Raw genomic sequence first — 14757 nt, 5'->3', positions numbered from 1 at the left:
TGGAGGCTGACATGAGTGTGATCCCCGCATGTCATCAGCTTAAACATCTTGCTAATACATAGCCTCTTTGAGGGGAAACAATTCCTTCCAGGAGTTTAAAATATTAGAATAAATAATTCCGAGTACAGGTACAATTGCTAAGGAACTTCTTAGACTAATAAACACTACAAAGCAAACAACGTAGCTAATTTACCTACTTTCAGGGATATGGCTGCTAATTGTTTGAGTAAAGGTCAAATATTTAGACTGTAAGGATGTTTTTCAGTTCAGATGTTAACATTTAGGAGCAAAGAAGCCTAGCAATACACAGATTCTTTCATGAGATGAATAGGAAAAAGGCAACAACATAATATGACCCAATTAATGTACGGCCAATCTCTGATTGAACAATGGCTGAAATGTCATGTAATATTCTCCTCCATACAAATAGCTTTGCCATTTTTCTTCCTTAAACTTTCTCCTCACCTACCACTACCTGTCTGCCCAGAACCTGCCATGCTTTCCTTGCCTCTAAATATAATGGCATTTTAATAATCTACTACTATTAGTGCATACGTAGAGCGTATTGAGCAGAACAAATGATATCCAATGAGAATAATTACTGGAATGCCTTCCCTTTAGCAAAATCTAAAATTGGGAAAATAATTTGCTCAAAGATACACAGTAGCCTTAATTCAGACTTAAGCTTTGATTTATTTCAAACTCATCATTCTGTCCATTAAACTCCCACCATTTCAAAATATAACCTTTTATTGCAACCTATGACTAGGTAGCTACATGTGCTATTTAGGTTTATAGATTCTCTTCTAACCAACTAAGGTACTTATCTTTGATTGTATTGCCTAAACGTAAATATACTGGAAATCCCATGAATGACATTGCTCCATGGAATCCATTTTCCATGTGGTCGTGAGTGACCTGAACTCCAACCCTTTGAAGTCGGCTGACATAAATGAGCCCGTCATCTCTTAGGATGTCATGTTCACAAGTGAGAACATAGGTGGGTGGTAAATTCCTCAGCTGAGAATCATTGGCTATCATAGGGGATAGCCTGCTGTCCAAAAGTTGTGGAAGTGTAGAGTCAGCTTGCCTAAGAATGGGTTCGTGGTAAACATGATTCTTTTTATACTTCTCGGGAAGAAAGAGACTCCAGTTTACAAACTTGAACAGATGTCTTGAACCTTCAGGCATGTGTTGGTTTTTCAGAAAGACCTGGAGCATTTCTTTGTCTCTAGTCACATACAGGGATGCCATTTTTATTGCTATTGCCCTTGTCATAATTGGACCTTGCTCGTTTTCCACGTAAGATGGCATGAAGGTATCAAAAAACTGCAAGGCAGGGTAAATTAAAGCCTGTGCCTTAATTTTATTTTTGAATTCTGGATTATCCCGGAGCTGAAAAATAAGAAAATATTAATGAATCAAAGTTTTTCCAATCATAGGAGTAAAAGTCCTTACTTCAATCATCTGAAATATATAAATTTTAAAAACTTACACAATTCCAGTGAGTATGCTCATAATACTTAAACTTTATTGTAAAAACATTAAAAGTTGCTGCTCTACTTTTATCAATAAAGTCCCCTGCATACAAGCACATGCGTGTACACACATACACACGTTTGCTCATATATGACTGTCAGATAGAGATATAATTATGAGATCTTTAGAGAAGACAATATATCTATGTTTAAAAATATTTTTTCTTGCCAGGCATGGTGGCGCACGCTTGTAATCCCCGCGCTTGGGAGGTGGAGACAGGAGGATCATGCTGGTTCGGAGCCAGCCTCGCTGGCTTAAGAGACCCTGTTTCAAAAAAAAAAAAAAAAAAAAAAAAAATATATATATATATATATATATATATATATATATATATATATATATAGTCTGGGAGTGTAGCCCAGAGGTAGAAGGGCGTCCAGTAACCCCAGTACCACCAAAAAATTTTTTTCTTTATATTTAAAAAATTTTTATACTTGGTATTGAGCTCAGAGACATTATACCATCAAGCAATACCCCTAGCTATTACATTTTTAAAAATTTTTTTGCCATACTGGGGATGAAACATAGGGGCATTCTACCTCTGAGATACACTTCCAGCCCTATTTTTTAATTATTTGTTTTTGAAACAGGATCTCACTAAGTTGCAAAGGGCCTCACTAAGTAGCTGAGGCTGTCTGAGAACCACGATTCTCCTATCCCAGCCTCCCAAATGCTGGGATTACAAGCATGTGCCACCATGCCTGGTTTTATATTTTTTTTATTTTGAAACAGTGTCTCTCTAAGTTCCTGAGGCTGTACTCAGACCTGCAATTATTCTGTCTCAGCCTCCCAAGTACTGGGATTACAAGTAGACACTGTCATGCCCAGTTTTAAAAATGATTTTTAGCTTTAAGTTGCCTAACTGAGAATAAAGAATAAAGAAGATACTAATAATAAAGAAGATAATAATGAAATAATAAAATGGTAGTACCTCAACTCATATTAACCAAACTCAAGAGGAAATTCATCAAATTAAAGAAAATATTCCTAATATACCGTTAATGCCAAAATTCATGTGTTAATCAAATTAAAAAGGAAATATTTCCAATTTTAAAAAACACTTTACAGCGGGGCGTGGTGGCACACGCTTGCATTCCCAGCATTTGGGAGGCTGAGACGGAGGATACCTGTTCGTGGCCAGCCTCGGCTACTTAGTGAGACCCGTTGCAACTCAGTGAGACCCAGTTTTAAAATAAAGAATAAAAAAATAGGGCTGGGGGTGGAGCTCAGAGGTAGAATGCCTCTGAATTTCATCCCCAGTAGAAAGAAGAAAGAAAGAAAGAAAGAAAGAAAGAAAGAAAGAAAGAAAGAAAGAAAGAAAGAAAGAAAGAAAAAAAAAAAAAAAAAAAGAAGAAGGCTTACAACCCACAATGAGTGGAAATGTACTCCCAAAAATTCATTGCAGACAGGGGTAAACATTTTTAGTTGACAAATAATTATTCATTATAAAGAAAAATCCTCTAGAAAACAAATTAGCAAAGATTATGCTCATACTACCTGTAGAAATGAAGTAAAGCAGACACCTATCTGCATATCCGGTGGCAAGCAGTAGTCTCCTAGTCTCAAACATTAAATCTTTCCACTTCTAAAAATTCTTCCTAAAGTGGTAAGACCTAATATGAGAGGGGTGGTGGGCCCTTAAGAATTTCTCTACCTGCGAATTCACACTAGATTGTGTTACTAAGTCTTGTGTTAATTTAAAACCAGATATGGTACATCTTTTAAACTCATGTCCAGTTATATCTTGATTTTCTTTTTTAAAAACTACTTCCTAACCTGGCACGTTTCTATAATCCCAGTACTTGGGAGACTGAGACAGAAGAATTGCAGATTTGAGGCCAGCTGCAGAAATTTAGCAAGGCCCTCAGCAACTTAGCGAGACTCTATATTTCAAAATAAAAAAAATATAATAGGGTTGGAGGTATAGCTCAGAGGCAGGATGCTCTTGGGTTCAGTCGCCAGCCCCCCCCACACACACACACACAAAAACTACTTCCTACTTTAGAGATTCTCTAATGAAAACGTTTCATTCGTTCTTCTCTGTTTTTCCTCTATTTGTGTAATAATATTTTAATCAAACAGAACACTAGAATAACAATTCCAGAAAAACATTTGCTGTTCTCCTCTGTTTATCCTCTATTTGTGCAATAATATTTTAATCAAACAGAACACTAGAATAACAATTCCAGAAAAACATTTGAGCATTTTATGAGCTTGTAGGAGTTGGTATATTTAGAATTTATGCAAATATATACAGCAAGGGCACTAGCATGAGCCAGTTTCTTCTATTGTTGCAGTGATGATTCTTCTCTATAAGCATGGCACACAGACTAAATGTTATTTCATGTAACACATCAATTACAATAATCCCATATTCCTGGAAAACTTTACAAATTACCAATGGAATATAAAACCCCCTTTCATATCACAAGATAGTTCCCTTGTAGGATAAAGAAGAACATTTTTTGGTATTGTATTTAGTCTCCCCTATCTGTCTTTAAAGCCATATCATCTACCTAAAGGTAAAATCATGCAAAAGGACAGAAAGTTATTTTGTTTATTGGGACGGGGCTTTTCACTTATTTTTACATGCAGAGTTTAAAATATAAGACGAAGCTAGGCATGGTGGCGCACGCTTGTAATCCCAGCGTTTGGGAGGCTGATACAGGAGGATTGCGCAGGTTCGAAGCCAGCCTCAGTTACTTAGTGAGGCTCTCAGCAACTTAGTGAGACCGTTTCCAAATAAAGTATAAAATAGGTCTGGGAGTATAGCCCAGAGGTAGAAAAGCCCCTGGATCCTCCCACCCCCAGTACCAGAATGAATAAATAAATAAATAAAGGATTATACACACATTTTAACTAAAGTAAAATTATTCTGTGTATTAGAATTATAGTGCACATGTGGTAAACATGTATAATACATAAAACATACCATTTGAGTCACCAATGCTACCAAAATACCCCCAGAACTATCTCCTGTTATGCAGATACGGCTGGGATCCACTCCATATTTTGAAAGGGTTTCATCCTGAAGGAAGAACTTGGCTGCAGAAACACAATCTTCCAAACTAACTGGAAACTGATATTGAGGAGCCAATCTATAGCTTCAGGAGGTTGGGAAGAGACAAAAACACTTATGATTAAACTTAAGTTGTCTATATTATAAGTATCTCTCAATGTAACCAACAGAGGCATTGATTTAAAAAAAAAAAAAAAAACCTTGAATCTTTCATTTCACCAACTAAATCTGGGCTTTCTTCGAAAATGTTTGAAAATAAAAAGTAGATTTGAGCCTTTTCCTATGTGATTGTCAGGAGGATGCGCGAGTCAAAGACGTAACTTCACCATAACAGAGAGACTTATATAGCCTTCATCACCTCTCCATAGACTTGGCGGTTCCAAGAAACTGATAGGAGTGCATAAGAGATCTAAAAAGCAGAAGATCTCAAAGAAAACGAGTCAGAGGTGTCCTAGATTAAAAATGTATATAGGTTAAATTTTAAAAAGTTAGTATGTCCTATTTCACAGCCTAAACACTATGTGAAAATGAAGAAGCTACATTCAGATATGTGGAAAAGTATGAATGTAGCAGGTCAACCTGGACACTCATTGTTGGGACAGGGGAAGGTGAAGCGGGTGGGGGAGGAAGGGCACCACATACTGTCTGAATGTATGCCATTTTCAGCGTGATGGGATAGAAGCCTGCCATGAGGCAAGGCCGGTGTTGGGGCCTCCGAGGCTGGGAACGGAGCCAGCCCAGGGGTGAGGCCAATCCCAGGCCCAGCGAGTCCGGGATTGGAGCCTGCTGTGAGGCAAGGCCGGTGCTGGGGCCTCTGAAGAAGGGATCGGAGCCTCCCGAGGGGTGAGGCCGGAGCCAGAGTCAGTGGGGCAGGGATCAGGCTTGCCATGAGGCAAGTCTATTGCTGGAGCCAGTGAGGCTGGGATCAGAGTCTGCCAGGGTCAAGGCTGGTGGTGGGGTCTTTAGGAGCGGGAACGAAACTTGCAATATGGCATACACAGAGAAACATCACAGAAAATAGAAAACCAGATTGCTTTCCCTAATATGCAAAAACTAGGAAGAAATGGGTAATGGGAGGAGAGCTAGTTGAAGAAAGGGCCCCATGGAACACCAATCAGAGGGGATAGGATGGGGGAAGATGGAATCTCTTTAAAACGCATGATGTACATAAACAAATGTATCAAAGTTAATCACCAAATCAAGCTTGGGATCGAGGGAGGGGGAGGGAATGGGACAGGGATGGGATAAGGGCTAATTGGATGATATATGCTTGTATGTTCTCACAAGTCTTGTATTCCACTGTGATGTTTGACTACAATGCACCAATAAAAATATATTAAAAAATAAATGTATGCCATTTTCAATATGATGCTTGTATGCCCTCACAAGTCTTGTATTCCACTGTGATGTTTGACTACAATGCACCAATAAAAATATATTAAAAAATAAATGTATGCCATTTTCAATATGATGCACATAAAACTAAAAAAATAAATCCTTCATCAAAAAAAAGAAAACTTGACTTAGAATAAAACATGAATGATATTTCAGTATAGCAAGGGCTCTTGCTTGATCACTATACTTGCTGTAAAACTAGTTTGTGGTACTGGGAGTTGAACCCAGGGGCATTCTACCTCTGAACTATACTCCCATTTCTTTTTTATTTTTTATTTTGAAACAGGGTCTTCCTAAGTTTCTGAGGGCCTGGCTAAATAAGTTGCCGAGACTGACCTCAAATCTGCAATTCTTCTGTTTCAGCCTCCCCCAAAAAAGTGCTGAGATTATAGGTATGTGCCAATTTATTACAGAACGTTTTAATGCATTGCATGTGGACATGTGTGTGTGTGTGTGTGTGTGTGTGTGTGTGTGTGTGTGTGTGGTGTTTAACAAACCATCTTCTCTTTTAAGAGGACTACTCTATTAGACTCATTTTTTATTTTTACTATATTTTCATAAGAATTGGTGACTTAATCACATGCCGATATTAACTCAGTGTCTAGATGTCTCTTGCTATTTTGTCATATGAAACATGTGATAAACTTAGCACTGAAACGCTCAGATAGTTCCATCATTTGTCACTCAAATGTTCCTCCAACCGAGAACACTTCCAAACTTCTTCTTTTCATTACCAGCTTAAATGAAGCCCCAAATCCCAATGTGCGATGGGAACGAAGCTCCTGTTTCCTAAGTATCCAACCTGGGGATGTAACCTGGTCCTTCTAGATCCTGAGTTTAACATGCCCAGAGATCTTCAGGCCATGTTAGCAAAGATGCTCACCCACTGTGGCCTTCAGAGGCCTCTACAGTGGCAGATTCACATCTAGCCAGGTCCTTAGAGAAGGCATGGATGTTATATTATTGGTACAAAATTAGTATAACCCCTCCAGTTTCTAGAACCCAGTAATTGTTGAGGCTAGAATGGTTTGCTTGGGAAGTCATGCCTATGTCATAGGGACAAGGACCATTTTTTAAAATGATATGGAGGATTAAACCCAGGAGCATTTCACCTCTGAGCCACACGCCAGCCTTATTTTGAAACAGGGTCTCGCTAAGTTGCTGAGGACCTCACTACTCTGCTGTGGCTGACCTCCAGCCTGCGGTCCTCCTGTCTCAGCCTCCTAATTACTGGTGTCCCAGGTGTGAGCCCCTAAGCCCAGCAAGGACTGCATTATCAACAATCATTCTCTTACTCCACTGCTACAACCATGGCGTCGAGCTTGTTTGCCGTCAGTCGACTCAGAAAGTCGTAACTCTCCAACTCTGAAATGGAAGGAAGAAATATCAAGACATCCCCTATAACTAAAAGTAAAGGAAAAGCCACTTAAAAATGATTAACATGGGATACAAACACGGATTGTGACTAGTGGATGCAATCTAATACTCACTTTGGTAAACTGTCAAGCTTTATTTGTGATAGACACCATGTTTTGACTGTCCCTTGGTCGAATCTTCTATTTCTTAGCATTTGCTGGAGAGGAAGGAAGTCTATGCCCTGACTCTGTATCACTGAAATACTCATTTCCATGCTGTCCCAGAAAACTATCTGGCTAAAAGAAGCCCAAACTCTTGAGTATCCATCAATAGACAGAAGAATTACAAAAGTGTGGTATATGCATACACACTGTGACATTTTACTCAGCCATTTAAAAAGGACAAAATTATGTCATTTTCAGGAAGATGGATAGAACTAGACAATACTGTGTCAAGTGAGATCAGCCAATCTCAGAAAGTCAAGGGACTTCATTTTCTCTTCTATGTGGAATCTAGGGAGACACTGGAAAACAAAGGGGCTTCTGATAAAGGAGGAGAGGGATCAGTAGAAAAGCAGAAAGGGATTAAAGAAGGGAGTTGGGGTGTGAGGGGAAGGAGACTTGATGAAAGAAACAATCCAAATAATGCTATGGACATAAAGGAAATTATCAATGCCCATCTCAATAATACGCACAGAGAGATGGAGAGTGGGATGGGGTGTGGAGAAAAACACACCAACCACTGTGTGCCTGTGCACGGCTATCACTCTGAAGCCCATGATGTTTAGTTATAACAATCCAATAAAACCATGTTCGAATAAGGAAATGCACCAATAAAAAATTAAAAAGTTAAATTAAATTTTAAAAAGATACTATGATACCTAGGAGGAAATTTTTCACATATTCAGAGGTTCAACGGTGGTTCGTTTTTTCAAAATCTTCAAGTCAGTATGCTTTTCCTTTTCAACAAAGGGCTATTAGTTTATCTAATGCCAGATATATTCCTGAGTGTAATTAAAGCAAAGTGAGTTTTTTCCTTTATTAGCCATGGGTATTTACATGGACACATTCATATTCATTCAACTTGTAAAGGGGCTTTAGGTATTTTTCTGAACGGAAGTGACAGCTTAAATTTCAGTCTAAATCAGAGAATGAAATATTCTTGCCACTCTAATTCTTTATAAAATTGGTTATAGATTGAATCTAATTACTGTATCAGAGGCAGAAAGATGAAATAGATTAGGTAAAATTTTGTAATAAAATTCTACTAGAAAGTAATGTCAAAATTCTTTTTAGTCATTCTAAATATAAATCATTCAGAAGACATTAACTGGGCATTCATTCTGTCAAAGGTAAAGATCTGGTCATTTCTGTCAAATAAGAAGGAAAAAATATGTTTCCTGCAAGAAAAAAAAATGTATTTGTTGTGGAAAATAATGTATGCAGAGGCTATCTCCAGTACCATGAAAAGAACAGAAAAAAATAGAAAAGGAAATAAGACAACACAGGAAACAAGAATGTAGGTGTCTTAATTAGGATGTCATATTTAATATTTCTTTGTCAACAGGTGGTGGATATTACTCAAATTTTTAGTAACAAGTTATATAGCTAGAGTCACATATTATAAAGCTTTCATTTGAAAGAATGTGGCATAAATAAAGAAACAGCAGAAAGGTATCTGAATGATAAAGTGTTCCTTGAGTTTGGGCAATTAGGAGAAGAAATTTAGACAACAGGGTGGCAAGGCCTTGGTTATGAGCTGTGACCACTAAGGAACATTCCGTAATTGACCTCCTGGTCATTTACTGACAACACAGGCTGAGGAATAATTTCCCTTGCTTGTATTGTCGGCATTTCACTGTTGTTAAAGTTCCACTAATTTTAAAATTAGTTTGGTAGGTTTTGACAAGTAAAAACATCCTGGAATGTCACTAAATGTTATGTGAATAACTGTAAGCTTTAAATCTGACACTGGTTTTATAATGTCCAGTGATATCAGTGTATCAAACAATTCTTCATAGTTCATAAGACCTATATTTTCAAAGAACATGCCCTGTCAAAATAAAACAAAATTTAAATTATCAAATTTCCGTTAAACTGGAGTTCATGTTAAATTTTGCCTAGCCTAAGTGCTTTTTAGCGCTTAGTTCCTTTTCTTTATTTTTCTTTTTTTTTTTTTTAACTGGGGATTAAACCCATTGGCATTCTACCTCTGAGCTAGATCTTCAGTTATATTTTATTTTATTATTTTTTGTATTTTGAAACAGGCTCTCACTAATTTGTTGAGGGTATAATTTGTTGAGACTGACCTTGAACCTGCAATCCTCCTGTCTCAGCCTTCCAAGTCTATGTTATTCGACTGCATTTGGAACCATCCCTATATTTTAGACAGGAGCACATATTTTAAGGTAGGAGATGATTACTTAGCTCTTCTTTAGCTTTTCATTTTGAGGCCAAAGTTGGGCCCTGGATTCTAAGCTTCAACATTACAGATGCATCATAGTCTACAGCTAGAGCATGTGTTCACTACTTGGTGGCTACAAATTATATCATTTATAACCCAGAATTTAAAACAAATAGTTCACTTCAGTTTATCTGAAGGTGAAGTCAGGTGTTTTGGTCATTTTAAACTTGTTTCCAGTTTACTGTTTAAACCTTTTATACTATGCTATTGGTATAAGTTTATTCAATAGTAAGATTTTTAAGACAAGATTTTTCTCTAATATTTTATTGCTACTTGCCAAGTTTTATATGAAGAAATATAAGCAAAACATGATTATAGAATCTATTTATTCTAAGATGCATGTGCATACTCACAAAATGACTGCTGTATCAATATTACGTCAATTTTAATTATATACCATATATTTTAATATACATTTATATAAATAAAATATACACACATATTAAACAAAATATACACATAGATACATGAAATGCACTTACTGCAAGTTCCTACGATAAAGGCACCACCATGAATAAAAATTACAGCTGGTCTCTTTCTTTCTGACCTTTTTTTCGGCAAGTACAAACATACTGGAATGTCATTGAAGGTTGTGAGAATAACTGTAAGGTTTTCATCTGATTTTGGCTTTATAGTGTGCAGTGACATCAGTGCCACAAACAATTCTTCATAGTTCATAAGACCTACATTTTCAAAGAACATAGCCTGTCAAAATAAAAAAAAATTTAAAACATTAAACAATTTGACTTTAATATCATCAAATGAATATGAAGTTGCAATTAAAAATAAATAATGTGATAATACTGTAACTGTCTTACTATATATCCTAATACATGTATTATTATTGTTGCTTCTAGATAAATCTCAGTGTGCCATATTTGAGAATAAGAGTAATTTCATTTAAAGCCATCTACTATTTCTCCTTTCTTCCTTCCTTCCTCCCTCCCTCGCTTCCTTCCTTCTTTTCTTCCTTTCTTTTTCTCTACATCATCCTTTCTACTATGAGTTGAATTCAGAGACATTTTACCTCTAACCTACATCCCAGATCTCTTTTATTTTTGTTTTGAAACAGGATCTCCCTAGGTTTCTGATAATATTGGGAACGATTTTAACCTTTTAACCTGTGATTCTCCTGTCTCAGCTGCCCAAGTACCTCGTGTGCCACCACCTGGCTGGATCTAGTTCTTTTCTTTTCTTTTCTTTCCTTTTCTTTTCTTTTCTCTTTTCTTTTCTTTTTTTTACCTGTTGCATTGCAATCATACAACGTGATGAACTTCAGGACGATGGAGGCATACATGCATACAGCACTCGTTGAGCCCTTCCCCAGTTCCCACTCTCTCTCCCTCCCCAGCTTACCATGTCTGACACTGTGGGTAGTGTGGATAATTTGTGTACCTACATGAAGTCAATTGAAGTGTTTCCTTCTTCAAGTCTTCCTCCCCCCTCCTGCATCCCTCAGGTCCTCTCCCTCACAAGTTCTCACACTTACAGCCAATTGATTTTTGACAAAGGGGCCCAAAACATATACTGGAAAAAAGAGAAAGTTCATTATCCATGTGTAGAAAAATGGAAATAAATCCCCCTTTCTCACCCTGCATAAAAGTTGACTCAAGATGGATCAAAGACATGAAAATTAGACTAGAGACTTTGCAGTTACTTAAAAGAAGGTATAAGCCAGGCGTGGTGGTGCACGCTTGTAATCCCAGAATGGGAGGCTGAGACTGGAGTATTGTGGTTCGAGGACAGCCTCAGCTACTTAGTGAGGCCCTCTGCTGCAACTCAGTGAGACCCAGTTTCAAAATAAAGAATAAAAAAATAGGGCAGAGGGTATAGCTCAGAGGTCGAATGTCCCTGGGTTCCATCACCAGACCCAGCTGGGTCACAGTGCTACTGAGTGCCTGATCCCACAACCTCCTCAAACCACACATACTGTCTTCTCTTATTAAAAAAAAAAAGGAAAAGAAAAAGAAAAAAGAAAATATAGAAGGGGGATTAAGAAGGCCATGGCGGATACCAGCATGCTGGAGATCAGACAAAACTTATACAAATGAACTGGAACTTTTGGAAAAATTCCCCATGAAGGAGGACTGCTTCATCTCTACATTGCTAAGAATCTTGGACATCACCTGTAATGAGAGAGTTTAGCGGAGACCAAGGAGAAAGGCGGTGTTGAAAGCACTCTCTGCGATGGCGGTGGAGACTTGTATTCAAGAGAAGCAGAAATCAGATCCTATCAACCTTATATTTTTTGGAGAAATTACACCAAATATTGAATGCTACTGTCGCACATGCTTAGGAACACTGGACAACATTCAGAGTGGAAAAAGAGCTTAGGAAAGATTTGAAATGGTGGAGGCAGTGGCAATGGCAGTGGCCAGTACTCAGGGGAGGCAGAGATCTGATGCATTATACCTGGAAACTTTGAAGTAATAACCCCAGAGGCAGAATGCTACCACCACACACCCTCGAGAACGTGGGACAAATGGTTGGGCGAAGAGGGTGCTCGGATTGGAGCCTACCGAGGGATGAGGCTAGCGATGGACACAGCAATGCTGGGATGGGAGCCTGCCATGAGGCAAGGTCGGTACTGGAGCCTCCGAGGCTGGGATTGGAGTGTGCCGAGGGCTTAGGATGGTGCTGGGGCCAGTGAGGCTGGGATTGGAGCCTGCTATGAGGCAAGGCCGGTGCTGGGGCCTCCAAGGCTGGGATCGGTGCCTGCCGAGGGTTTAGGCCGGTTCTAGGGCCAATGGCCGGCATTGGAGCCTGCCGTGAGGGAAGGCCGGTGCTGGGGTCTCCGAGGTCAGGATTGGAGCCTGCCGAGGGGTTAGGCCAGTGCTGGGGTCAGCGGATGGCATCGGAACCTTCCGTGAGGCAAGGCTGCTACTAAAGCCTCCGAGGCCGGAATCAGAGCCTGCTGAGGGATTAGGCCGGTGCCGGGGCCAGCAAGGCCGGGATCAGAGCCTGCCATGAGGCAAGGCTGCTACTGAGGCCTCCGAGGCCAGGATCTGAGCTTGCCTTGAGGCTAGGCAGGTGCTTGGGCCACTGAGGCCAGAATCGGAGCCAGCTGAGGTGTTAGGCTGGTGTCGGGGCTAGCGAGGCCAGAATCTGGGCCTCCCATGAGGCAAGGCTGCTGTTTGAGCCAGCGAAGTCTGGATCAGTCCACTGGGTAGGCAGGCCACTACTGGGGCCGACAAGAGTGGGATCGGTACTTGCAATGCGGCATACACAGAGAAATATCGCAGAAAATAAAAACCAGATGCTTCCCCTAATCAGCAATAACTAGGAGGAAAGGGACAACAGGAAGAGGTCGAGCTATAGAAAGGGCCCTATAGTGAAGCAATTAAGGTGACCAATCAGAGGGTATGGAATAGGGGAGGATGGAGCCTCTTTAAAATGCAGGAGGTACATAAATGAATGTATCAAAGTTAATCACCAAACAAGCATGGGATCGAGGGAGGGAGGTGACTGGATGAAGGCTAATTGGATGATGTATGCTTGTATATTCTCTCAAGTCTTGTATTCCAATGTGATGTATGATTACGATGCACCAATAAAAATAAATAAAAAATAAAATAAAATAAACCTTATCAAAATTTTAAAAAACTATGAATCAGCTTTTTTTTAATGATAAGAAGAAAGAAAACCTCTGGTTTATTTTCTGAGATTGAAAAAGAGCTCTTTTTACTATTTCTCACAAATTTTCTAACAACTTTGTAACATGTCCTTGACTAGTAGCTACAAAATTATTCCCATAAAACAAGATTTTATAATACTTTATAGAACTAACATATCATAGAGTATCTATTGTACTTGTTTGAGGATGCTAAGATTTTTATCAGGCATTACAGGTCATCTAATCCATCTGCTTTAATAATGAGAATGTTGAAACCCAGAAAGCCCAAGTTACCAACAAAGTTTAGTGACTGGCAAAGCAAGGTATAACCCTATTTTTTGAGGCCATTGTTATATATATTCCTTTATATATAGTTAATTGTTAAATTGTACTTTAAAAAAAATTTTTTTTTGCAGTACTGGGGATGGAACTCAGGGGCATTGTACCTCTGAGCTACACCCCAAGCCCTACTTTTTTTAGTCTTTTTTATTTGAAACAGGGTCTTTGAAACTGAGTTGCAAAGTAAGTAGCTGAGGCTGTCTGTGAACCACGATCCTCTAGTCTCAGCCTCCCAAATGCTGGGATTACAAGTGTGTGCCACCACGTCCAGCTTGTACTTTTTAAAAGAAAACATGAATGGAAGAATTCCAGAACTCGGACTTCCGGGAAGATGGCAATGGAGAAAAGCGGGACTTACGAGCCCCGCTAACAACCAAGCTCTATTACCACAAAATCAGCACCTTTCATAGCCAGAAAACACCATCAGCAGAGAAATAAAAAATGTAAATACAAGGGACAGAGAAAAAGAGGGCTGGAAAAACGAGACACCAGAAAGAAACCAGACCGCAGTGCTGCGGCTGGAGCTGCGGCGCTGAGCGGTGGGCGCCATCTTCTTTTGCAGCACCAGGCCCCAGAGAGGAGGGGGACTCAGAATGGAGCTCAGAGCCACAGAGGAGATACGCCGGCCTCATGGCCGAGGACGCAGCAGCAGTGCCTTACTGCCGGCGGCAGCGGCAACCTCACCGGACAGCTCCAGACAAATGCACTCAACAGCCCACCAGGCTCTAGAGAGGAGTGGTGGACATCGAGCCGAGGTGAGCTGCTGCAGAAAGGCTGGGTGGAATTCTGCAGATTTTTCGGTGCAGGAAGTGTCTAAAGCTCCCAGGGGCTGGGCTCAGCACACTCTGCAGGGACTCAGAGCGGAGCCCAAAACCAGAGAAGAAATACACCAGCCTCACGGCTGAGGGTGTGGCAGCGGCACCATATTACCACTGGCGGCAGCAGCAGCGAATTCACTGAGTCCACTACAGCTCCATCAGCGCACTCAACAACAGTGAGTCAAATTGCGGCCCCTAGAGGAGAAATCCCAGTA

The 14757-nt window shown here is 39.7% G+C and overlaps 1 protein-coding gene across 1 annotated transcript in view; it reads right to left on the bottom strand.

The window, feature by feature from the left end:
- Window positions 1-792: 792 nt before the first annotated feature.
- Window positions 793-14757, bottom strand: part of LOC308263597 (arylacetamide deacetylase-like 2) — a gene marked incomplete at both ends in the record, with an annotated part of 77731 nt that continues 63766 nt past the window's right edge. The window contains 4 exons of the mRNA XM_080696588.1: window positions 793-1395; window positions 4472-4643; window positions 7249-7357; window positions 10255-10477. Coding sequence (XP_080552714.1) covers window positions 793-1395; window positions 4472-4643; window positions 7249-7357; window positions 10255-10477 — 1107 coding nt within the window. The remainder of the gene's footprint in view (window positions 1396-4471; window positions 4644-7248; window positions 7358-10254; window positions 10478-14757) is intronic.

This window comes from Muscardinus avellanarius, assembly GCF_963383645.1.
Source record: "Muscardinus avellanarius genome assembly, chromosome: 5".
Lineage (NCBI taxonomy): Eukaryota > Metazoa > Chordata > Mammalia > Rodentia > Gliridae > Muscardinus > Muscardinus avellanarius.
The sequence above is the reverse complement of the archived record's forward strand: the minus strand, read 5'-3'. Positions and strand labels throughout refer to the sequence as shown.